Here is a 27951-nt window from a genome sequence, read left to right on the forward strand (position 1 = left end):
AGAGTGCACTAGGCCATGCTGAAAGTCTGCCAGACTGTGCTGACCGTCCACCTTGCTGGGCTGGGAGGCTGCTGCGACTGGTCAGGAGGTCATCTCACCGGGTCTGTGCTGAGTCGGAGTCTGGGAGTCCGTGGCTGGGAGAAGCAAGAAGAGAGAAAGAAAAAACAACATGAAAGAGAAGAAAACAGAGGACAAAAGGAAGTGGACAAGCTCTGTTTGATGGCTCTGCTGCCATCTTAAATGTGTATGATTTATAAACGTCTTGATCATGCCCACTACATTCATGTCAAAATTGTTAACACACACCACAAAGAACAAGGGCCCCAGCACCAAACTCTGCAGAAGCCCACTGGAAATAGACTCCAAGTCATAGAAACATTGCTCAACCATCATGATGGTTGATTCTTGCCTTTTCTGCCAAATTTGAATACATGTCACTTTGCTTTGGATTCTGTAGGTTCTTGCTTTCTTGATCATGAGAGACCTTATCAAAAGCCTTGTTAAAGTCCATGTAAACCATGTCAAATACATTACCCACATTAACACTCTTGGTGACCATCCCAAAAAATATTTGATCAAATTTGTCAAATATGATCTTCCCTTAACAGGTTGGTATTTCTAGATGCTTGGTGTCCCCTTAGCTGACTTGTGGCATATCCTTACATGGAACTTTGTGAGCATCCTCACTAGATGGATGCAGAGAGGATAGAGTGGCGTAATTGGCTCAGATTTTAACCTTGTTGCTCTTTTGGACTGAGCCAAGGGACCCAACAGCTCTTTATGTGCTTGGTTGATGGACACACATTTCTGATTATCAGTGAGTAGAAGAAGGGGGAAGCATGGTGTAAATTCTGGAGGAACTCTCTGCACAACTTTGTATATGCATCTTGGGATCCAATGAATGATAATTAACATCAGGTATTTGTAAAAGACATAACATGTGAATTAACTTTTGAAGTGTGCTCTCCTGGAGAAGTTGAGGACTCTGAAATGTCGGTGAACATTAATATCAATATTGGTTAGCGGGCAAATGCACAATTTATTTGCAGGTGGAACGACTGGGAAAAATTGTCTATAATGCAGAGGAGAAAAGAATTGTTTAGCTTAAAGTGCTCTTTAATGACTCAAAGCTGTAGCACTCTACCACCAGATCTTGTGACGATGTTGTTCCTTTAACAAGATTATGCTGTCCTTGTCTCTTTTTTCAGAAAGGTCTGAAGGGTTTTAGGTCCAATTTGATTATAGCTAACAGATACTGCCTCAGAAAAAAACGGCTTTCAAGTTAAAAAAAAACTTGTGCAATGAAAGGGGAGTGGCCAGTTCTCCCAGCTCAGCTTTTCTCTGGTCTGGTTTGTTTTCAGCAGTCGGCTGTTCACTGAAAGCATTCAGTCAAGAAACAGCTACATGGAAAAAAATGTTCCATGCTGAATCTCTCTACCATCTCTCTCTCTCGCACTCCTGTAAGACCCTATGTTTGATTTTACCATTTTTACCTAGGGGTGTTTATGGGGATTGTTGCAAGTATTTGGAACAGCATCATTCAGTTGAGATAATCTGCTGGGTTTTGTATAGGTGAAGTTATTCTATATTCTGTTCTCTTTTGTTTGTGTTTCATTCGATAATCTTATAAATAAATTCTGTTATATTTAAAACTAAGTGGTTAGACCAGCTGCCTTACTCCTGGGATATCGACACTACACTTGCTTTAAACAACTTGCAAAGTTAGGGTCTGGGCTACTTTCTTGAGAGGATCTGGGGACCTGGTCCATAACAATCTGTCCAGACATAGCAGACCAATTGCTCAAGTACTTGAATGCACTTTTTTTCATGAAGCTTGTATTTCAATATTAAAGTTTCACGGGAATAGCCAGAAATACCAGGATAGGCTGGTGTGATACATTACTGCTCACTGCATGCCAGTTGTATATTAGTAGAGTGAAAATCTTCTGTCTTCATGACAATGATGGAGTTTGCAATGCTGTCCTCACATCATTCCTCTGGAGTAGTGAAACCTTTTTATGCACTGGTTCGAGAGGACTGCAAGTACAATGTTCTAAGTGTTTAAATTGTCAGAAGATTAAACATTGGTGCAAGCCAGCGCCCTTTTATCGGCTGTCCCAGTATCTGAAAATCTGGTCCTTAAACATATTGTTGCTCCTCTTCCTCTTGCCAGAAGGACACATATGGAGATAAATAGGGTATTGCCATTAAGAGTTTAGAACAGTCTAGTACAACTAAACACACTTTGAAATCATCTAGGTACAAAGAAAATGCAAATCAAGTAAACAATCATCTTGCACTTTGCAGTATTTTAGCTGAAAGCAGCTAAAAGGCCACTTTAATTATCACTGGAATGCGATGCCTCCTGATTTCTACCATCTAACTTTTGCAAGTAGAAACACAAATAGATAGAAAAATACAAAATATAGGAAAAGACAGTGGTTTACAATAATGCCACCTAGTAAAATCATTAATCTGGATGGCCCTAGTTGGGACACCTAGGGTAAAGTCTGCTGAAAAGCCAGAATAGGTGTACAATAAGTGGTAAATAATTGATTCAACTCCGATTATCGTTTTGGTCCCACCACCTCATTTCATGTGCAATGGTTTGGTTGGGAAATGAAAATCAACCCGTCTCTTGTATCGGCAGTTGCAGGACCAGGAATTGCAACAAGCTCTGAAGTTTCTACTTTTTTGGCCTTATATTTTATAGACATTTTATTTCCAGGACTGCTCTGCTTTTGATCCAGTGGTGAAGTAGCATAGAAATACAGAGGTTGAGTCGTCCTTTAAATTTCTGTTGTACCCAGATGAGAGGTAGAGATTAGAACAAGGGGTGAGAGGTTGGAGCAGGTTAGTACATCACAATCCTCAACTACTGGCTGCCGTTATTTATCATTCTGCTGCATTTAGTTTTTCACGAAAGCACTATGAGAAAAAAATGAGGACTGAATGAAAATTTAATGCTTACAACCACAGAATGTGACCAAAATGTTAGGAGACCCAACATGCATTGAGTTTATTCCTATAATTATTGCAGTAGAATTCCTCTCAACAAAATACTGAAGAATGCTTGTACCTCAGTTTCCATTAGCTGAGTTTCTTTTGTTGGGGTAAGGGAGTCAGATTTCAGAGTGGAAATGCTGACAGCCACTTTCTTAATGCTGTACTTTTGGAATCAAACCATACAAGCGGCTTTTGTCACAATTTCAAAGAGATTCTCTTAATTTCTTTTGAGAGTTATCAAATATTTATTACTTCTCATCAGATGAATATCTACATTCTTGATATACTGTCACCATATTTGAGCTGAAGGAGGATTTCCCAAATATGAGCATGACAAAGGCACTTATTCTTCAGCTGGATGACATTAATTCGATGAAGTTTAAAAAGAGAAAATAACATAATAGAGGGGAAAACATTAACAGGAAAACACCATTCAGCCCCTCAAGCCTTTCTACATCTGTTAACTACTTGCCTTTCAACCGGCAACCAATTGATTCTTTGTGTCCACTTTGAGCAAGCAATAACTGAGTGGCCTGGAAGTCTCTGTAATATGGGAAGAAAGAGTGGAGGATCCCTTGGGTGTCCAATTCTTCCTAGCCCCACATTTACAATTCCACTTTTTTCTAAAACTGTGACATTAAATACCACAGGAATCCTTAATATGTTATAAAGTTCCCAATTAGCATATCTCAGTCATGTTCCTGGCTATGACAGGCAGGGATCTGCTAACAAAGTCATCATAGATAAACTGCTTTGGTGGGGGATTACAGTGATGAATACAGCTGCTTGATTGGCTCCTTTTTTCCAGCATAACTTCAATATGTTGAGTGGAATCTAATGGTGGTAATCAATGTCCACTTAAGTGACTCATCTTGCCAGTAGTATTCACTCAATAACAGCCAGGAACCTCCCCATAAAGGAAGCCTAGAAAGCAAAGCCTTATGTGGTTGCATGATCACTTTCGGAGAGTGGTCACCTGGTGGTCACTACACTTTTAGTCTCTTGTGGGATGTGAGTGTTGTTGGCTGGCCAGCCTTTATTGCCCATCCCTAGTTGCTCTTGAGAAGGTGATGGTGCGCTACCTTCTTGAACCGCTTCAGTCTATGTCCTGTAGGCACACCCATAATACTGTTTGGGTGGGAATTCCAGTATTTTGACTCAACAACAACGAAGCAATGATGATATATTTCCAAGTCAGGAGGGTGAATAGCTTGGAGGGAAACTTGCAGGTGATGGTGTTCCCTTGTATCTGCTGCCCTTGTCCTTTTTGATGGAAGTGGTTGTGATTTAGAAGGTGCTGTCAAAGGACCTTTGATGAATTTCTACAATGCTGCTTGTAGATTATAACACATTGCTGTTACTGAGTGTCAGTGTTGGAGGGATTGTAGATGTGGTACTGACTTTATAAAGCTCTGGTTAGGCCCCATTTGGAGTACTGTGTCCAGTTTTGGTCCCCACACCTCAGGAAGGACATACTGGCACTGGAACGTGTCCAGTGGAGATTCACACGGATGATCCCTGGAATGACAGGTCTAACATATGAGGAACGGCTGAGGATACTGGGATTGTATTCATTGGAGTTTAGAAGATTAAGGGGAGACTTAATAGAGACGTACAAAATAATACATGGCTTGGAAAAGGTGGATGCTAGGAAATTGTTTCCGTTAGACGAGGAGACTAGGACCCGTGGACACAGCCTTAGAATTAGAGGGGGTCATTTCAGAACAGAAATGCGGAGACATTTCTTCAGCCAGAGAGTGGTGGGCCTGTGGAATTCATTGCCACGGAGTGCAGTGGAAGCCGGGACGCTAAATGTCTACAAGGCCGAGATTGATAGATTCTTGTTGTCTAGAGGAATTAAGGGCTACGGGGAGAACACTGGTAAGTGGAGCTGAAATGCGCAACAGCCATGATTGAATGGCGGAGTGGACTCGATGGGCCGAATGGCCTTACTTCCACTCCTATGTCTTATGGTCTTATGATTAACTGGGCCAATATGTCCTGAATGATGCCAAGCTTCTTGAGTGTTGTTGGAGCTGCATTCATCTAGGCAAATGGGGAGGATTCCATCACACCCTTGACTTGGGCCTTGTCAATGATGGACAGGCTTTGGGGAGTCAGGAGGTGAGCTATTTGCTGCAGTAATCCTTGCCTCTAAACTGTTCGCATAGCCACTATGTTTACATGGTGCTATCAGTTGAGTTTCTGGTCAGTGGTAACCCCCAGGATGTTAATAGTGGAGGATTCAGTGATGGTAACGCCATCGAGTGTCAAGGGGCGGTGGTTAGATTGTCTCTTATTGTATATGGTCATTGCCTGCCATTTGTGTAATGTGAATGTTACCTGCCACTGTTTGCCCAAGCCTGGATATTGTCCAAATCTTGTTGCATTTGAAAATGGATTGCTTTAGTGTCTGAGGAGTCATGAATGGTGCTGAATATTGTGCAATGATTGGCAAATATGCCCATTTCTGATCTGGAGAGATGGTCATTTATGAAGCAGCTGAAGATGCAGTTGATCAAAGGGAGTCTGCAGAAATACATTCTGTCTCCCACCACCGAAGCCACGATCCCCTCCCTCTGTGCCCCTGAATCTTGGGTGGATACATCACTGGCAGGCAGGACTTGTCAAAATTCTGAAAATTAGGTGCATACAGGAAGATACATGTCTTAACATCTATTATTTCACTCGAGCCAACATAAGTAATGTTATGATCGTGAGAAAAATCTCGATGGTAGCTTGATAATTATGACCAGTTCGAGTGAGGAACTACACACCAAACATATGCAGTATTTCAGAGGCTATGACCAAACTGGTGTTTTGTAGAGTTTTAGCAATACCTCTCTGCTTTTATAGTCAATAATTAGATGAGTAAAGAGAATATTCTGCATGCCTTCTTAACCTTCTGTAAATGATCACCCCTTTGTAGAGGAGGCTGCATCGAACTGCTCGCACCATTGCTGGCTGACATTTCCTGAAATTCCATGTTGTCCCTCTAGCTCCTCTCTACTTTTATCTACAGCATAAAATGCATCACTTTTTCACCTCTTTTCAGTTCCAAATAGTAGTCATAATGGACTTGAAATGTTAACTGTGTTTCTTTCTGCACAGATACCACCAGACTTGCTGAATTTCCTTAGAACCTTGTATTTATGAATTCAGAAGTCACATGACACCAGTTTGTAGTCCAACCGGCTTATTTTAAATCACAAGCTTTCGGAGCGCAGCCCCTTCGTCAGGTGGAGTGAGAGAGAAGCACACAGACACAGAATTGACAGGCAGAGAGATCAAAATGTTGTACAACTGGTGCGAGTAGAGTGTCGCATAATTCTCTGCAGGTAACCAAGAATGTTAGACGATGTGAATAAAGTGTCAACAGCTGAATAACAAGCGAAGGGATAACCTACAATTCGATTGAGAGAGTCAGAGAGATAATTGCAGAAAATGAAAATTAAGGTCACGCTGGAGACAAACTATAAGACTGGAATGACATGATAGGTATAAAGAATCGCATGCCGAGGGTCTAACTGAAGTAATAAGTAATCTGAAACTGCACAAACAAATTAAGATAGAGAGATCATAACAGGTTATCAAGGTGATGGTCTCAAAATAGGACCATAAGGAAGATTTTACCGATACACAAGTGTGATGCAGTCACATGTAGTGCGACATGAACCCAAGGTCATGGTTGAGACTGTCTTCATGGGTACAGAACTTGGCTATCAGTTTCAGCTTGGTGATTTTGCATTGTTGTGCATCTTGAAGTCCGTCTTGGAGGATGCTTACTTGAAGATCGGAAGTTGAATGTCCTTGACCACTGAAGCATTCTCTGACTGTGAGGGAACATTCCTGTTTAGCCATTGATGTCCTTTCATACGTTGTCATAGTGTCTGCATGGTCTCGCCAGTATACCATGCTTTGGGACATCCTTGCCTGCAGCATATGAGATCGACAACATTGGCTGAGTCACATGAGTATCTGCTGTGCACATGGTGGATGATGTTCCCGCGTGTGATAGTAGTTGGTCGCTTTTGTCCTGAAAGCTGGGTATAAGTTTGCTACAAGCAATTGTCTGATTAAGGTTTGGAGGTTGTTTGAAGGCAAGAAGTGGAGGCACATGGATGATCTTAGAGAGATGCTCATCGTCATCAATGCCGTTGAAAGCTGTGAAGAACATGGTGTAGTTTCTCTGCTCGAGAGAACTGCTAGACGATGAAGGGTACTCTATCGGTCACATCGTGTGTTTTTTTTGAGGAGGTCATTGTGGTTTTTAACTGTGACACATTAGAACTGGCGATCAATGAGTTGAGCATCATATCCCATTCTCATGAGGGCATCCTTCAAAATCTTTAGGTGTTCATTGCATTCTTCCTCATCTGAGCAAATCCCATGTACAGGGCCTGTCCATAGGGGATGGCTTCTTTAATATATTTAGGGTGGAAGCTAGACAAGTGCAGCATTATGAGGTTACCCGAGAGGTACTGAAGTGTCCATTCTTAATGGAGATGCATGTGTCCAAGAATGAAACTGATTCTCTGGAGTGCAGAGACGACACCATGTTTGTCGCAACCTTCAACATGTCATTGATGAGAATGATTATCTCGCCAAGATCATCCCTATACCTCCACTTCTCGCCTTCAAACAACTGCCAAACCTTAAACAGACAATTGTTCGCAGCAAACCACTGGACAATATCGATCACAACACCATACAGCCCTGCTACAGTAACCTCTGCAAGACATGTCAGTTCATTGACAGGGATACTGCTATCACATGTGGGAACATCATCCGCCACTCACACGGCAGACACTCATGTGACTCGGTCAGTGTTGTCTACCTCTTGCTGCAGGCAAGGTTGCCCAGAGGTATGGTATATTGACAAGATCATGCAGATGCTACAACAGTGTGCAACAATCCCCATACAGGAATGTTCCCTCCAAGTTGGGGAACACTTCAGCGGTCAAGGATATTTAGTTTTAAATCTTCGGGTAAGTGTCCTCCAAAGCAGACTTCGAGATGCACAACAACGCAGAATCGCCAAGCAGCAACTGGTATCCATGACGACAGCCTCAATCATGATCTTGGATTCATGGCGTGCTACATGTGACCCCACCACATTCTTCTGTTTCCATAAAATCTTCCTTCTTGTTCTGTTTTGACACCATCACCTTGATAACTTGTTATGATCTCTCGACCTTAATTAGTTTGTATAGTTTTAGATTACTTAATACTTTGCTTAGACCCTTGACATGTGATTCTTTTACCTATCATTTAGTTTGTTTTCGTCATCATCTTATTTTTCATTCTTATCATCTAACACTCTTGGTCACCAGCTCCTCGGATGCTGCCTGAATTGCTGTGCTCTTCCAGCACCATTGATCCAGAATCTGGTTTCCAGCATCTGCAGTCATTGTTTTTACCTTATTATGTGACACTCCACTCTTAGCAGTTGTATGATCTTTTGACTGCTCTGCCCTTAAATCTCTTTGCTTATAAATTTGATATCTGTGTGCTCTTCTCTTTTACTCTACTTGCCAAAGGGGTTGCACTCTAAAAGCTTGTGATTTCAAATAAACCTGTTGGACTATAGCCTGGCGTCATGTGACTTCCGACTTTGTTCTCCCCAGTCCAACACTAGCACCTCCTCCTCATCCCTGTTTATTTTTGGATCTTCAGCATTCCCAATGCTTTACATCTATGTTACCTGCTACCTTCAAGGATCTGTAGACATGCATTCCCAAATACACTGCATAGTTTTGAATATATTGTGCATTAATTTGTCCTGTTTTTACCTTCCAAATGCATTACCTACATTTCTGCAGACTGAATTAAATTCACTATTTTTCTGCCTATATGATCAGTCCACTGATGTCTTCTGCTGTGTACAGCTATAGTTTTTGTAGACCAGCAGATGGGAAATACACAGTTAAATCACAGCAATTCATTCAAAGGAATTTAATATATAAATGTATGATTACCATGGACATCAATAATTTAAAAAAGATTCAAACTTCCAGAAAAAAATGACTCGAGAAGATTCCATATTTTAAGACATTATCGAAATAAATAACAAAAAATGTTAACTAAATACTATCGTTGGAAGCAACTAACAGAGTTCCCTTCCGCTTTCTTATTCTTAGTCCAACTGACAAAACACATTAAAAATCGAATGAACTGACAATGTTGTAAATCAGAAACAAAATAGAAGTTGCTAGAAAAGCTCAGCAGGTCTGGCAGCATCTGTGGAGAGAAATCAGAAGTTAATGTTTTAGAACTGTGTTCTAAGGAAGGGTCACTCGACCCGAAACTTTAACTCTGATTTCTGTCCATGGATCCTGCCAGATCTGCTGAACATTTTGAGTAATTTATACTTTTGTGCCAGAACACATTTCACAGGTATACTTTACATTGTCCTTTACGCAGACATTCAATTTTCTCACAACCAAACGAATGTGATTCTTAGCTTCCAAGAGATGGTTCCTGTTCTCTCACAATCTGATAACTTGCAAATTTAGAACTTTCTTGCATAGTGAAATTTCTCTTCCCAGAGACTTATCCTCTCGAAGTAATGTAAATTCTTCAGCTTTGCTTGCAACTGTCCAGGAATTTGGTCTTTTGAATTCAAACATGAGCTTCCACCCAAATTCCTGCATGGTGAACCAGAGGTATTTTCTTGTTTGGAGTTCCTCCCTTTCTCTGGAGCCATGCAGGCTCCAAAACATTCTCTTTAATATTTGATGATACTCTAGGAAAACATTTAAATCTCTATAGTGGCTTCCTTGGCATCCTTTCCCAAGACAATGTGAATTATATCAATCTTGCATCTAGGTAGAAAGGTGAATTTGCTTTCCTTAAGAAAAGCTCTCTTCAGTATTGGAAACAAATGGATAGTTTAAAGTACCAGTGTTTACAACCTGACAATTTTAGAGTCTTATTGGCCAATACCTAATGTAAATTGCACTTAGTATGGGAGCAGACATCTTCAACAGTAACCAACGCTTTACCAGCAAAAAATCCTATTACATCAATTACTAACTGTTCTCTGGTCACAACTAATTATGTACCTCACCAGTGAAGTCTCAATCTGCCTGAAGCTGCCAGACAATCACAGTCCAGTGCCACTGGGAGCAGGAGAGAATTGATTGAAGACTAGGCTGGACAGACCTGTGGTATGAGGGTTGGGGGAGATGGGCAAGAATATGACTTTCAGTAGCCACATTGCTGTGGGTGTGGAGTTACATGTAGGCCAGACATGTCAGGATGGCAGCTGGCTTCCCTAAAGGTCATTGGTGAACCAGATGGGTTTTTCTGACAATTGACAGTGGATTCATGGTTATCATCAGGCTCTTAATTACAGAGATTCTTTTATGGAATTCAAATTTCATCACCTGCCGTGGTGGGATTCAAGTGTAACTACAGTTTATAGTTGGAAAATTGAGATAAAAAATTTGAAGAATAATATAAAGATAGAGAATAACAAAACAAAAATATGACATCATAATTGTGAAAAAGAAAAACCTGTAAATAGAAAGAAAGATATGTGAATCGATAAAAGTGGAAATTATAGAAAAGAGTGCAACATAACAAGTAGAAGAGAACATGCATATGAATGACAGTACGATTAGAAATATATTCAGTGAAAGATATTGACAGGTATCAGATTTGGGGAAATAAGAGGACTTTCCTTAACCAGATTCTCTCTCACACATACAAGCAGAAGTGCAATAATAGGTTATGGCATTAAATAATTTTAATGCTGTACAGATATAGATACACAGAGAAAACAAACGTCATCAGAGCAACAAACCTATGAGCCACTAATCTTTTGTTAAACTATACTCATGTAAGAGCTATCAATGTAAAAATGTTTAGATAGAATTCATTGTATTTTGACAAATTTATACAAGCAGTAATTTTCTTAATGTTCCCTTTTGGTTGCAAACTTACACTATTAACGATGCATGTTGTAAATCTGAAGGCTGTTTTGCATGATTTGAAATACGGTCCCAGTGTACAAAGCTTCCAGCATGGAACGCAATCTTGTAATGGATTTCTAAGGATTATCACTTTAACTCACATTAAAACATTTATAACTATACCAGTAATGTAACATTTTCTAAGCAATAAAATATAGAACAGAGTACATTATTCACACTTGTTTCTTGCTGAAACATGCTGAAAGTATTTATTTAAGTGCACGTGCAAATATCATCTGCGAATGTACAGAAAGCTGCAAAGGCAAATTGGTCAGTGTCCAATGCAAGTAGTTTTTAAAGCATTTCTGTTTTGTATAAACTCAACAAACTACTGCTGCAATATGTACACAATGCATTGCTTTTAAGCACAATGTGAATTGTTTGATTTTCTACATAAAGAATTTAAAAACTCAGTCAATACATGTATACAATACTGTAAAAAAGTATTTTTGGTTTATAATATCTGACATTTGTATGATACTGAAAGGCACTTTTGCAATACACTCACGAATTAAGACGGCAAACATTTTTGAACAATACTATAAAATATATTTCTGAAATATGCATTGCACCCAAAAGTAAATTATCTAAATATTTTACAATATGATATAAAATCAAACAGAATAAAGCACCTTTGATCTAAAATTTGCAGAACAGCTGTAACATACTCCAAATGTCTGCAACATAACTTCAGTGCATACATTATATCTCCTTGATCAAGGAGTTCGTCAATAATATCAAATATCTTTTCTTGCACCTGAGTTTGTATTCTAAATGAATAAGCATATAATTTTAAGATTTACACATAAGAAAAAGTCATAATATAAAATTTCAATTCAACATAACAGCATATTGTGTTTCCAACAAGTAACTTTCCAATTATTTTGACTGAGGAAGACGTTCACATTACAAAAATAGCACCAATTACTGTTTATGTTGTTCAGAGCTGACATAAAGTTCACTTCTTTCATTAAGGAGCAGCAAATATTTAGAGTATATTTGCATCAACAGTGTCTATGTGTCTATAATATGCTAACTTGGAATTTGAGATTGCAGTGATTTAAAGCTTCAGTACTGTTATATATAGAAAGGAGCACCAAAGTAAAATCAACATTTTCACAAGGTGAAACATATTCTAATAGACATATAAAAAGTATTATAATAGTTATCTACCTCTTCAATGGATTGATGTTAGTTTACTACATTGCACTAATAAGAAGCACTTCCAGGTGGCATTTACTTCTACAAGCTAATTCTCACCCAAAATCTCACAGATTTTATGAAATCTTTTTTCTGGTGTTGCTTTTTTCACACCTGCCTGATTTTCTAAGTATTTCTAGACTTTTCTCTTTATACTGGTTTGAGGCATGTTTGATGAACCAAAGGGAATAGTAAGGAAGAGGAAAGAGATGTTACAACACTTCTGTGCAGCACTGAAAGCTGATCACTGTTACAGATAAATAAGATGTTGTATACTTTTGGAATATATTATACAAAATGAATGTGAGATTCGGCTTGGAGGAGAATTTGACCTATGCTGAAAAAGAGGACATGTATGGAGTTGGTACAGTGCAATGATTATGCTGGGTACGTGTGCAGACAAATGATATTTTCAGCAGGTGGGCGAAGGGAAAGACAAAAGGTAATGGTGCAACAAAGTACAGGAAGGCCTCAGTGAAAGCTGACAATGGTCAGACAGTCATAGAAGTTGACAATGATGACAGCACAATGATACCAAGTTAGCTTGATTACTTAGACTGAATGAATAGAAAAAGATAACAAGAACAATTATGTTAATGAAATGCTGAACAATGTCTTACTTTTGTTTCTTATAAACTTAAATAGATTTCAAACACTTTATACCCAAATCTACATTTTTAGCAATGCAGTAAATTTTGTCAATAATTTTAAAAACTAGAAATTTCCATTGTTCTTTTGAGTACATCCCATTTTCAATCAATAACTAATAATAATCACATAGCCATTTCAACAAATTATGTCTTACGTTGGAACAAAAATATATTGGATTCTAAGTGTTTCAAACAATGGAAAATAACTAAAAATTGAACTATTCCTTTATCAGACCCACAATGAAAATAGACAGCGTTTTAAAGATTGGCATTTTGAAGTAACAAATTTTATCAGTACTTTTGTAATACTCTGATGTTTAAGGCAATTACCCATCAGAACGCAATCTGTTCATGGCAATTACATTTTCTCATTATCAAAGTCATAATAGGTACGTGCCAAAGCAGGTGAATCAAAGTATGTTAAGGACACAAAGTATTTCACAGAGACATTTATGTAGGACCATTCCAGCTATATGAAATAACAATGTTGAAGAAGTATAAGGCCTTGATGAGCTTTTCCTCAATTCTCTGGAAGCTGATTCAATTAACAATAGCCCCATAAGTCTGTTACATAATTTCACTCTGAGGTGTCTTTTCTTAAAGGAATCTTGAAGCTGGTTATTTTTTGTCCAAATAATTGGCTGAGGAGATTACTCTGTGATTCTGCTGTCCGATAATTGTGTGATTCAGTAGGCTTTACACTCTGCACCAATCTATGTTTTCTAACTGAACTGCTCACAGACTGAGTGCCTCCTTTTGAATAAAGCAGCGGTTTTGAGATTAACTCTTTTTTGTTCCGGAATTCCCCATTAAAAGATCGCATTTCCAGCTGTCTAGATGGACAGAAATTAATTCCATTTTTTTTGGATTGAGAACTATTTGTCCATGGTTTTGCCTTGGAGATCAGATGGCTGCCTGTTGTCTCATCTCTGGAAGCTGTAATACGTTGATTATCTTGTGGAACGTCAGATTTCTTCATGCTGTCAGTTCTCATCTGTTTTCTCTTTCTGCTTCCTTCGTCTGCAGTTATCCTGCAATTACTATTGTTTTTAATACTACCTATCTTGTGTTCTTTTCGCTTTTTGTGACTAAGTTTTGCCTCTAAGTCCATGACCCGTTTTTCTGAAGGCTTACTGTTACTGGAGTTTTGCTTTGCACTATCAGTAGCTGCTATTGTGATGTGGCTGTTGCAAGACATTTTCTGGAAATCACTAGTTTGTTTAGAACTATCATATAATTCATTTTGCTTTGTCTTTTCATGTGTCATATGGTCACGTTGAACACCATGAACATGTGGTTTAAAAACACATGTGTTCACTGAACTCATACAAGAGATCATGTTGTAAAGGTGACTGTGCTCATCTGGCACAGGTGGAATGTCTAAATCAACTAAATTATTAGATAATGGATGACTAACTGCTGGGGAGAGACATGGTGGAGAAGAAGCAATATTTGATTCTGACTGCTCCAATTCTACCAGAAATTCAGAAAAGTTACTATCAATATCATTATGTTTTGGTGTCAAATCATTTTGCTCTGTTGCTATATCATTTACTATGTCTGGTAAAAAATCTGGAGGCTCATTCTCTGATCCTTCACAAAAGCTGTGCTCAACATGAGTGGAAGGAATAGTCAGGATACTATTTTCTGCATTAATTTCAGTCAGACCATCATGATTGACTTTCTGTTTTTTATTAGGAGGCGAAGAAATACTTGCATATGACTGGGCTGGACTACCCTGAATTTCATCCTGCACAGGAAGATGTGGTCTCATCACTCCTCTAAATTTATGGGTCTTACTTCCTCCTGCCAGGTGCTTTTCCATGTGTCTATCATACTGTTCTTTTTTTGAAAATGTATAGTTACAAGTACTGCAGATAAAAGACTTTTTTATGACATGCATAACATCAGCACACAGCTCACATGTATACAGTGTTGTATGTTTAACTTCAGCTTCTTCTATTACTTTGTGCTCATCTTTAAGATGAGTTCTTAACTCCTTATTTTCAAAATAGAAAATGGGACATTTATAACATAGGTAAATTTTCTGCAAACTGTGAACAACTAAATGTCGCTGAAGTTTGAATGGTTTAGGAAATTGTTTTCCACAATGATGACAATCTCTTGACGGATCCTTGCAATCAGGATGCATGGAAATGTTTTTCTGTGTTGCGTCAGTCTGCTGCATGAGCTCTGGATTTGATGAACTGGACAGTTTAAGTGCACTTGTAAAATTCAGTTTATTTTTATCACTTGTCTCGTTTCGCTCTTTGGTTTTCCAAGCTTGATCCTGATTTGCTTTTGGGACCTTGGTTTCTTTAATAAGAGACCTAGCCACTGAATTAACTGTTTTTGTTGACTTGCCATGCTTTTTGTTTAGGAGCGTGTTGAAAAAGCTTGTCATTGCACTGTCTTCACTGAAACAGCTGGGGAATCCAATTGCTGATTTCTGAGCTTGCCCTTTCCGGGCAAACTGAGTGGCGTGCTCACGCAAATGCTCATTGTACATCCATACATCAGAGATTTCTTTCAGGCACATGCCACAGGTCCAGATTCCTGCTTTATTTTTAGCATGCTTTTCTTTCAAGTGATCCCTCAGCTGTTCTCTGGAACTAAACTTTCGCTGAACACACATATAACATGTTGGGGGAGGAGAAGGATTATGAGAGAGTTTGTGAAAGTCAAGTTCTCCAAGAGTGAGAAACCACTGAAAGCAAACTTTACACTTATATTGCTTCTCTTTGGATTTGATACTGATGTCACTGCGGTTCTTTGCTGTTTTACCTTCTTCTGATCTAACCTTGGATAATTTTGTATCTTGGCTTGTTTCCTCGCTCATGCTCTCTTCAACATTTGAACTAGAAGACTCATGTTCAGGGGAACCAAATAAATGCTTATTAGGAATTTCATAATTTTGGTTTAAGACTTGAATGTCATCAGTATCTAAACTTTTCAGAATGCAGTCATCAGAGTTCAAGCTATCATAAGGTTCTAACATTTGAGAAGATAATGATTCTGATAGTTCCTGTTGACTCTGAATGATTGAAATCTGATTTTGTGCATCTGACGCTTTTTCCGTGGATACCGCGAATGAGGTAATGTCACCATGTGTTGAGAGGTCTATGACTTGTTGTGGATTGCTCCATATTGTAGAATTAAGAACAGCATCAGATGCAGTTTCAATTTTACTTTGATACAGTAAATCCATTATATTACTGCTATCATTTTCAGATATATCTGTATTTTTGAGATCATCTTGACTTTTGCATTCATGTGTTTCACCTTTAAATCTTTTAAATTCATCACAGACAGAAATACATTCATTGGCTACATTTTTGCTTTCGTGACTTGCATGCAACATGATGGCATCATTGATTGAAATGGTTTCATAATGATCTGGTCTTTGGATGTTATGAAGATCATCGCTGTAGGACACAGGAACATGTCCAGTAGCTTGCATCATAAAATTTGCAGAAAACATTCCAAATGTATCTGATTCTACATCTATTTTACATTTTTTGTTTCTTTTTCCATAAACCCTTTGACATTTTTTTTTGACAATTCTGGTTCCTTCTGGTAATACATGTGATATTGTGTTACTCATACTTGAAGGACATTCTGATTCTGAATTTGGATGAATGACCTCTAAAACAGAAAGTTCAGGAGCAGTAGAATGTGGTTCATCCCAGGGTTTTGGTATTGTAATATTCTGCATTTCACCAAAAGAGTTTACATTGTTGCTCCTACCTGTTATTGAAGCATGGTCCATTACATGCAGGCACGTCTCTGTTACTGGAGAAGTGTTCACCTGTTTAGGTGCTAAACTGTCAAATATTGAAGGAATAACTTGGTCAGAGTGTTGGCATTCAGTGGTTTTTTGCAGTAAATTCACTTCTTTTTCATTTGCTTCTGGCTCTATTTTTATATGGCTGTCATTTTGAGTGCTTTTATTTATGGAACACTTTCCAGTAACATCAATCTGAGATTCAAAGCCACCATTCCATTCTTTTTTATATTGTTTTTCTTTCAATAAAACACTGATTAGGTTACATTCCTTCTCTTCTACAATGATTGTTTCATTATTTGAAAATTTTTCTCGTGATATCCATTCTTTTGATGTAATACACATCTTGATTGTTTGGCTTGTTGATAATGCATCTTCTGTCCGCTCTTGAATCACTGAACTGTCATGTGATTTTGTCATTACTTGAAGCTGTAAAACAGGACTGTTCTCATTATCCTCTTCCTCACAACTGCCATTTTGTTGTCCAGATTGTTCAACTGGGTGCACAAAATCTATACAACTATTATTTTTGAAAGATACTCCTGGATCATCTATCTCAATGTTGCTACTCTTTTCTTTTGTGACATTAAGTATGCTGCAGTTTTGTTCCTTTCCTTGCCATGTACTATTTTTTGTGCATATTGAATATGGTTTTGTTGAATATCCAAAGTTTTTTTTAGATTTTGTGGGCAATTTAACTGGGTGCTCTATTTCAATGTTTTCTTTGCATGTTATCATATTAGGATGCTCACTAGACTGTAGCATACAAGGTTTATTTTCTTCCTTTATGCTGCTAATGTGGATTTCATTCAAGTTAACAGCTGCTTTGGTAAGATGTTGATTTTCTTTGCAATGTAAAACAATTTTATTTGATGCGAGTGTGGGATTATTTCCCTTGATATGTATATCGCTTTCCTTATGTACAGAATTATCCAATGTACATGATACATCTTTGTCCATTGTGTAGATTTTCTTTTGTGATGTACAAAGCAAGACATTTTTTAGATTTTGTTTCCAAACCGAATTCACATCCTCTTTGGGAGTACAATTTGATTGAACTATGCTTAATTTCTCTTGACTTAATGCATTATCTTTTAAGTGATGCTTGATGGCTTTGTGTCTCACTAAGCCTTGTTTAGATCTGAAAGATGCTGAACACACATTGCACATTAAGACAGTTTGTGAATTATTCTCTATTGCAGATGGCAGAAACACGTCTAATTTCTCTGAATCAGTTCTTGAAGTATTTCCTGGAAAAGAATAATTAGCCACCAAATCTAAATGCTCACTGCTGGAAAAATCAGTCCGTGTCTTGGACAACAAGAAACTGCTCAGCACATTGTCATCCCTGCTCAAATCATCCTTTTCACAATTCTCATCCATTTCCAAAAGATTCATGACTGGTTGTAAACTTTCTTCACTTAGATTAAATAATCCCTGATTCCCATTGACATCACTTCCTTTAACAACTTCACCTAGAAGCTCCTTGGAAATTTCCAATAACTGATCAGCAGCCATGCCATCTGAGCAGTCTTTCAATTGTTTTGTATTATTTGTAACTCTGGGTATATCATGCTTCTGTTGATCAGTAGTTGTGCAATCACATTTATTGTCTTCAGTCAACATTTCTGAATTGATTAGCATGCCCTCATTGTCAGTGAATACATTATCTTCTTTCTGTTTAATTCCATTAGTAAACAACTCATCTTTGTATATTTGTATGTTTTCTTCATGCTTTAAATGTTTTTTTCCTTTATAACAGTCTATTTTGGCATTTAAATCATTACCTGATTCTCTTTTGGCTGAGTTGCTACCATTATTGCTGTTCAAGTGTCTACTTAAGCTTTCCTCAGTAAAAGAATCAACAAGGGGTGAACAATTCACATTTAAGTCTTGAACATTCTTGGAAGATGGTGGCTCAAGCATTTGGCCTTGAAAAGAGATTGCACTTTGACTGTGTTGTTGGCACAAAATCTCATGACAAGAATACTTAGAATGCTCTTCACTTGCTGCCAAATCACTTGAATCATTTGAAGGCGTGCATGGATTATTGATTTCTAAATGTACATCGCAAGCTAGATTTGATGTGGGAGATTCAGTTAACATTTCAGACATAGTAGAATCATTAGATTTGCTTTGTACAAAAATGGGCAGATGGATAAGCATTGATACAGTTTGTTCATGAAATTTATTATCACTTCTGGTATCTTTTCCAGAAAATGATTTATTGTCTTTGCCAGCAATACTTTTGTCCAGATCCTTTGCTGTTTCATCACTGGTTGTTGCAGTGCTAGGCAATTCTTCACTTCTTTTAGACAGTTGGATTATTTCATGAGAAATATTTTCTCCTGTTGAGGCAGTTTTTAAAGCAGAATGATCATCATGACCTTGTTTCTCTGTTGGTTTATATTCAAAGTCATGTTTAATTAAATTTTCCTGTAGTTCAGTTATACAATGAAAGGATTTTTCCTTTGTTACTTCAGAATTGCATGGTAGATGCAGTAATGACAATGATTCTCTACATTTCTCATTCCAAGGAAGAAAACTGATTTTAGAATTGATTGACAGTTTTTGCAGCTCACGTTTATTATTTTGCAGAAGTTCAATATTAGTATGATTTCCTGGTAAACTCAGAGACAGCTGTTCTGAAACATTTTTTCTTCCAGAATAAATGGAATCTACTTCAGAAGATTGCATCAAATTACAAACCTCAGGCAAATGGTTAATTCTGCTAAAGTTTGCTAAATTATTATCAATGGATGGCAATGTTTCATTTGTGCAGAATTGAAACGGCTTTTTCATTGAATCAGTAATACCTAAAGTAGGTTTGCATTGAGGAATGTCATCTATGGGCAAATGTTTCACCAGTTTATTCTTATCACTGTCATTTTGATCAGTATATGACTTGGTCAGAGGACAATTTGGCTGATTGAATTGCAAGGTTTTCTGCAAAATGTCTACACAATGTTTCCCATTTGCTGCTGATCCTAGAATGTCACTAGTTAAAACAGCAGAAGTTATTTTTTCTGTTATTGCCTGTCCTTTAAAAGTCAGTAGCACAGAGCTTTCATCAGAATTTTGTGAATTGTATGCATCATCACTTAACTGTTTCCCCTCCGTCATTGCTGGGTTTTCATTCACCAACAAACTGCACTTGTTCTCTGTGAGGTCAGGTTTTCCATCAACATCATTATTGGTTTCTGGAATTTTCTTTAAATGCTGTGATCCAGGAATCTGCAGTGTTAATAGTTGTCTTGTAACCATAGAGTGTACTTCACTATGAGCACATTCCTGTGAATTAGAATTTTCTTTGACCTTCTCAGTCACTGTTTCAGCAATGTTTTCAGACACACACAGTACACTTGGAAAACAATCTTGATTTTTAGTATCTGTATCAGTGTCTAAGGTCTGACATTCACTATTACTTACAGCTTGGACATGAATAGATTTGTCTTTAGCATTAATGGCATTTTGTGTATCGTGAGTGCTGTTGAAGACTTGTTCATTTTGCTCAGAACTGTTGTTACTGTTTGAAATCTGATTTGTTATAGTATCTAGTGCTGGGCAACAAGGCACCTTCATTAACTGTTCATTACATGGAACTGTTCGGTCAACGAGGAGTTGCAGTTGCTGCAAGGGGTTTTCTGTTGAATCTTGAGAAACATGTACAATTTTCTTTGCTGTAACATATTGTTCAGTAGAGCTTTTTACAATAAATGATGGATTGCCACTAGTATTTGCCCTTACTTTATATTTTGTCAGTGGAGAATTTTCAGAGGAATTAGTTGGACTTGTAATGTTCAACGATAGTTTAGCTTCCTCAGATTCTGACAGCAAGGCAGATGTTTCAGTATTGCCATTTAACTGGTTGCTGATAGTACGTTGTTGGTTGTGGTTTAAAAGTAATTTCTCTTGTGAATCGTCAACATGAACAGAACTGATATCAATTTCTGTTCCACTGGCATCTTTTGTCGAAGATGAGGATGTGGTGTTGTCTAATGTGAGCAAACCTTTATTGTGGTCTTGCTCTGGATTTTTTTCTGCAACATTGTGTTCTGAAAAAACACACTGAGAAGGGAGCTGAAATGCCATGTCGCGGTCTGTCCTGCTATAATTAGAGCAGTTTTCATTTTTGCTGAGAATATGACATCCTTTTTCCCCATCTGGACTTTTTACCAATGAATTGTTGTCTAAAACACTATCTGATATTATTGCAAGACTTGCCATCAGATTTTCTGTGTACTGCTGATTTTCTAATTTTTCCTCTGATTTTTCTGAGTATCTCAGAGAAGACACATTACTTTCTTCTAGATTACTATGTCGAGACTTGTTTTCTTTTACATTTTCCGAATCTTTAAGGCCATTTGGAAAGCAGGATTGATTATCTTTAGGAGGAGAACATGGATCTTCACAAACTTTATCAGGTGTCTGGAAATTTGGCTCAGCATCCAAAGACACAATTTGGAAAGAGCAAGTCCAAATGTCTTCATTATCTTTAACACTCCCAACAGTACTATGGTCTGCAGAGTTAGGGGCACTGGGTATTTTATCAGTACAATATTCTGTTGTGTGCATATCAGTACTCGCACTGCTCAAGTTATTATTTGGAATATAAATATTCTTTTGACAACCATTACCTTGTTCTTGCTGCAGAGATATAGGCAGAGCAGTTTGATCTTTCAAATTTACATTCATGTATTGTTCAGTGTTTACTTGGACAACAGAAATGTCATTGCTCTTTTTAGGAGTCTGAAGCTGATTTTCCAACTCTGTTACTAACCTTTTTATTTCTAGATCATCATCTGTTAAAGTGGCATTGAAGGAATTATTTTGATCATTAACTCTCTCAGGTAAAAGTGACAAAGTTTCAGTGGAAGACGTTCCTTCAGTATGGGGAAAACTTTTATTCTCTACTGCTTCCACAGAGAGATCTTCAAAATGTGAAATCTCTTCTGGTAAAATTGTGGTCATATCTTGCAATAAACCCCAATCCTTGTGCTCTAGCAGTGGTGGATATTGCAGATTATAGTCTGCTCTGCTGTCTTCTGTACCATAAGAAAATCCATAATAGTTTCCTTTATTCAATGAAGTATCTGCATACAGCTGACTATCAAAGCTTGATATTGTGATGTCTCCAAATATTCCTGCTGGACTACAAGGAACAGGAGACTTAGCTTTGGCTTGGTATTTTTCTCTTGAATATGCATTTATGTACTTTTTGACATGATTCTTCTGTAAGTAATTGTCGCCACTTTCATTTTGATAGAAAAAAATATCTTCCAGATGTGTAGAACTACCAGGCAGACATTCTGAAAAAATATTGGAATGGTGCTGATTTTCTAAATCTTTGTGCCCACAGTAAATTGTAGTCATGCTGTTCTCAGCAGTATGATCTTCAATATTAAACCCAGATGAATTATCACAAAAACATTCAGTATTTGGCTCATAGACAACTATGGATCCACCCAGAGTGCTTTTCATTTTTTTGTTGATATCTGTTAATCGATCCTTCATGTCCGCTGTAAGTTCAGTGATTTGTATTGAACTGTTTTGACTTGCACTGGCTTTAGGATATTCAATAATGTCTTCACATGAAGAGAAATTTTCCATAACCCTCTGATCAACTAATTCAGTATTTGATGCTACAGAGGCAGTACTTGTCATTCCAACATTTTTTTCAAAGGACTTGCCAGTTTGTGGTCTGCTTTCAGCATAACAAAGCTCCATCTGATTTGTGTTAGAACCTATTGCATTCTGGTCCTCCATCTCCCCCTTTTGTGATGCATGTGACTCGTTGTAATAACCCAACTGCATCATGCTTTGGCTGCTTCTTTGAGATCTTCGCCCTGAAAGCAAAAACTTTGCAGAACCAAATTTCTTTGTACCTCTTGAATGGGCTGAATCATTAATCAGACTGTCTTTTGCAATTTTTGCTGCTTTATCTGTACAAGTGACTGTTGCATTTAAATTGGATTGCATGGTATGATCAGTACTGGAAATAAGAGTAGGATGTTCATTTTCAACAATATTTTTGTCTTTCTCACTATCTGCACTATCTGAGTCTGATCTTTCAACGCTATTAGGGCTGTTAGTGTTTTCACTTAAACTGCTGGTAATGTTGCTGCAATCACTGCTCATATAAGCTCTGCTGCTTCTCCTTTTGATTCTACTGCCATTGTATCCCTTCTTTTGATTGTGACCCTCTGTTTCTATGCTACATTCTGAAGTTTTTCTGATTTTAATGTATCTCCAAGATTCTTCTGCCTTAGCTTGTCCACACTTGCTTTTGTGTTCCTTTGCAATGCTGTATTTAGCCTGTCGATTTAAGCGTGGAGTTGGATATTTACTGCTCTGAGGTTCTGTTTCTTGATCTGAATCTGAAATATAGTCATATTCTCCCAAGTTACTTCTGTGTTGAGGTTGAATCAATCGCTCCGGTATTGGCGGAACCTGCAATTTCTTGTTACCTTTCACATGTAACTTATGCAGCTTGTTCTTCTGCTGAACAATCTTCTGAATTAATTCCTTGCTCCAAGTTCTGCTACCTGACTTTCTTTTCTTAATATCCTTTACAGCAGATCTACATAACCTGGAGTTATCATTCAAATGAACAACCTTGAAAGGAGTTGGACGAATTGTGGCCAGATTGTCAGAGTTACCTTTGTGCTTATTTCTTTCAGGATTCTTTCGCAGACTTTGTGCTGGCTGAGATAAAGCTTCTCTTATTCTGCGATGAAGTAATGCATCAGCACTAAGTTTTCTTCCTCCTCTTGATTTTCCTATTTTTTCATTAGGTTTGTTGTACTTTGAGGGGTCAAAAGAAGCCTCGTGAGAGAAGTTCTTAATTCTGAACTTATCCAACTTTTTGGAATATGATTGTGATGAAAGAACTGTCACTGAATCATTTTCCTCACTTTTCCTGTAAGGATGTTTGTTTCTTTCCTTTCTCTGGATGGTTCTATCAGCTATCCCATTATTGTGTATCACTTTCATTTGTACAGCCTGTTTATCTTCTGTTTCTGTAGACTTGGTATTAATTTTGTTTTCTAGTGGTACACAGTCTTTGGTCTTGAAGGATGATCCATTTACTGTGCTTTTTGTTGTAGAAAACTCATCATCTGCAAAAGCTTCTATGAAGCTGCTGTCAATTTCAGCATTATCAGATTGATAATCAAGACCATTCAGAGTTTCATTGATTAAACTATCAAGTTTTGCATCGTCAATCTCTAAATCAGAAGCTGTTAGTGATATTGAACTGGATCCTGTTCCACTAAAAATATTAAACTTAAATGGGTCATCTTTTGGATCACTTGCAGCTTCACTGTCTAATAGCAAGTCACAAGGCTTACTTAAGCAATGCAAAGGCTGATGTGGATCAATTCCACCACGCATTGAATGAAGAGCTGATGTTTTTGTTGATTCTGCCTGGAACCTTCTATTCTCCACCATTCTTGGTATTTCATGCAGCTCTGTGTGACAAGTTGAATGAAGTCCACAATATTGACGGTGGTCAAGAAATGAAGCAACATTGCTAAAATTTTGATCACACTGTTTGCATGTAAGAAGTACATCAAGTTGGTCAAGATTTGCACTGCTGAGTGAATTAGCAAAAAGGTGCTGCTCTGAGAAGGTTTGTGATTCAGTATCAAAGGCACTTGAGCATTGATTGCTTTCTGCATTCTGCTGTGACAGTGAGTTGGCCTGGATATATAACATCTGGTTATCCTTAATTCCCCTGGAATGATCAGCTGAAGAAAATGTGAATGCTCTGAGTGGATCATATTGCACAAGGTCAGCACTAATCTGCTCAGATGAACTGAGTTTATTTCCATCTTTAATATGATGGTGCTGATGATAGAGATTGGATAGTGTCGCTACATTGGGTAACTGACCGTCTTCTGAATTGGGGTTCAGAGGACTGTTGGCACTGTACACAGTAGACACTGGGGAAAGAGATGAGCATGTGCTAATAGATCCAGGATTGAGAACTGGTGAAGACGGTGGTGACTGGTATGGAGATGCTGATGCTAAGCTAAGTTTTGGCATTGATAATGCTGTGTGATTGCCACCTCTTGTAGGTGCTGGCACAGCTTTTTGGTTCAAGCCACAGAATGCATTTGCATTTTCTGATTCACATAATGATGTGTTAGAATTAACTAGGCCATTCTGAAATGGAAAAGCAGAAGCTGTGTTCAGGTTTTGTCTGCCCCCATCATTTCTAGTGTTGTGAAGTTCTTCAGTGTGGACATGATTCTTATGAAGAAAATTAACTGAATTACAAACGGGTGCATTTTTTTGCGTTTTTTTACATTCTTGCCACTCTGAGCTGTCAGGTGGAAAAGCAAGCTGCTGGTTACTGAGTTGTCTAGAAAGTTCTATTCTGTTTTGGTTTGGCATCACAGATGTAAGGTGAATTTGCTGCCATGGAAACCTGGAAGCACTATTTTTTGGGACATGCTGCCTGTGGTCAGCAAATGACAAATTAGTAACAGATTGGCATGGATATGAACATTGGCTTGCAACTGATGAAGTGTAAGGTGCAGAACTTTGATCTTTTGTAGGGAAGATCTTGTTTCCTTCCCAAATTTGCGATCCCCTGGGGTGACTGTGGATTTTATTTGAAATATTCTTGTCAAAAGGCACTAAGCCATCAGGGACACTGCAATTAGAAGCACCACCATAAACTTTATCCTGAACATGCATTTGGGGTAAAGAAATGTGGGATATGTTTCTCCTCAGGGTTTTCCCTGGAGCGACCAGTCTTTCAGTGTTTCGGTTGTCTTTTAAAGATAAGCACCTTTTATTCGTAGAAACAAATCCAACACCATTATTGTGCAAACTGAATGTGTCTGATGAACAAATTGTTTGGTTTTCTTGGAAAGTGCTCTGATTTTGTTCAATAGCACCAGTAGAGGTCGATATAGCACCAGTAGAGGTTGAGATAGCACCAGTAGAGGTTGAGATAGCACCAGCAGACGATACAGTATCAATGGAAGATGATACAGCATCAGTCGAAGACATAATACCATTTATATCATTTGGATGATCGTTCCTTCCTTTGTAATGAGACAAAGGTGACTGAAGTTGAGTACCTTGAGTAGATGAATGCACAAACTTAGTCTGATGGGAAGGCTGTGCACAGCTTCTCCCATCTGATGAAGTATCATACTGACCATTCCTTAAAGATTCCTTTTGATTATCAGTTGAAAGCTGAAATACAAAACCACCATGTGCTATTTGGCTGTTAGGCACTGGGATATCTAAGTAATCGTGTTGAAAGTGACTTTGGGTATTGTGCTCATTATTGAATGGATCTGCAGCTGCCTCCTGCAACTGAGGGATTGGATATTGAAATTGAATTGATCTAAAGCCCCGCGTATTAGGTTTATTGTTTTCTACGGTTACAGGAAAAATGCTTTGTTTAAAAGCGGGCATTCCATAGTTGGTGCCTGGAAATGCCCTGTCTGGACAATGCCAATCCACTGAAAAAGGTGAGAAGTTTGATTTATTCCTGTTTCCATGGAATTCTGGGCATAGTAACTGGCTACTGGAATTGGAACTATCTCTGGAAACACTGCTGTTTACCTGTGATTGTGTTTTTAATGGTTGATGCTGACATGTGACCACTGTAGTATGTGAGGTATAACTTTTGGAAGTATGGTTTGCAGAATTCTCCGGAAAACGTCTGTTGTAGCTAAGATCCTCTTGTTGAAGCTCTGCTTCTCGTTCTGGTATGCTGGGCACATTAAAACGATAGCTTCCTGTTACATGCTCTCGGTTTCCTTCTAGCTTCCTTGCTGATGTAACCTTTTGCTGTGGATATGCTATTCCAATTGTAGGGTTTGATCGTGAGTTAACAATATTAAGTTTGTAAAGGTGAGGAGGCCCTTTCCCATACTTTTTACTTTTGTCTCTTCCTTTGTTTTTCCCAGTAGGTGACTGTGGACTGCTTTTGCCATTTGAACCGCTGGATGAAGACCATGTTCTTTCACCTGAAAACTTTGGTCTGTTTTGAAGAGACTTAAAGTCAATTTTACCAGCTTGCTGTGGCCTAATTACAGCCTCTCTCTGATTATGGCTTTCCTTGTTCTTTTTGTGGAGATGAGAACTATTTAAACAAGTATTATTCAACACTGTCTTGCAATTTTCAGATATACTGTTGTTGCTGCTGTTCAGTTTATCAGGATCTTTTTCACTGAAATGTTTAAAAACATCCTCCTTATGCTGCTGTTTGGAATTAATGTCTGAATTTTTAATTGCATAAACATGCTGTGCGTCTCCCGTCATGATATCAAAACCACAAGCGGGAGTTTGTTATTGTCTCAGCACCTCTGCACTAATTGGCTGGAGCTTTCTTCAGAGGCATGGCCAGTTACTCTTGACAAATGATGACATTCTGCAAGCCAAATATGACTGAATCACTTTAAAACTCATCAGTAGGGATAAATAACTTTTAAGATTGAGCTCCATATCTTCTGTCATTACAGTCACATGCATCTGAAAAAGAAGAGAACATGTAGGGTTTCAGTACATGAAACATATACTGACTGATTAGAGCTAAAATGGTTAATAATAATCAAATGTAAAACTAAACTCTCAGCGCTAAAATTGCTCCGATATAACTGATAAGACTCTCAGTCACACCACATTAAAATCTGTCATTATTTTGCATCAGGTTCCATTAACTAACATAAGTATCATAATAGTGAAATATTATGATAATGAGGAATCTTAAAAAAACACTTTAGGAGAAATGTATAAACAGTTATTTGTCTTTAAAGGGGCATTAACTCAGAAATTTATGCACATTTCAACACAACTTGACTGCAAGAGCAGACATGTACTTACTTATTCCAAATAAATTTATATAAAACTTCTCTGCAAAACATTTATGCAGAAACATTGCCATGTGTAAATTTCCTAGTCGTTTTCACCACTTTGAGATAGATTTGCTTGAAGCATAGTCATGCCCCACAAAAATCATATCTTGGGCATGTTTCTTTGAGGTGTACACTGGGATGCATTGATACCCACCTATTGAGTGTGCTGCAGCAATTTGCCCAGGTTCCTTCCACAACAACTTGCAAATTCACAACCTCTACCACCTTAAAACACCACCACCTTCAAATTCCTCTCCAAGTCATACACGATCCTAACTTGAAGCAACATTATCACAACTTCACTGTCACTGGGTAAAAATCCAAAAACTCACTCCCTAATAGCACTACAGGAGCTCAAGAAAGCAATTCACCCCCATGCTCTCAAGACCAGTTGGGGATGAGCAATAAATTCTGGTTTTGCGTAGACATTCATATCCTATTTGTAAATAAAAAAC

General features: G+C 38.0%; 1 protein-coding gene across 8 annotated transcripts in view; it reads right to left on the minus strand.

Moving 5' to 3' along the window:
- Positions 1-8952: 8952 nt before the first annotated feature.
- Positions 8953-27951, minus strand: part of znf469 (zinc finger protein 469) — a 1011390-nt gene continuing 992391 nt past the window's right edge. For all 8 annotated transcript variants that reach the window (XM_087995825.1, XM_087995831.1, XM_087995832.1 and 5 more), the window contains one exon: positions 8953-27113. In XM_087995825.1, the coding sequence (XP_087851951.1) occupies positions 13410-26903 (13494 nt within the window). In that variant the 5' untranslated portion in view covers positions 26904-27113 and the 3' untranslated portion in view covers positions 8953-13409. The remainder of the gene's footprint in view (positions 27114-27951) is intronic.

The sequence above is a fragment of the Chiloscyllium plagiosum genome, unplaced genomic scaffold, assembly GCF_037043375.1.
Source record: "Chiloscyllium plagiosum isolate Xiang-an unplaced genomic scaffold, Cpla_swu_hap1 HiC_scaffold_17, whole genome shotgun sequence".
Taxonomy (NCBI): domain Eukaryota; kingdom Metazoa; phylum Chordata; class Chondrichthyes; order Orectolobiformes; family Hemiscylliidae; genus Chiloscyllium; species Chiloscyllium plagiosum.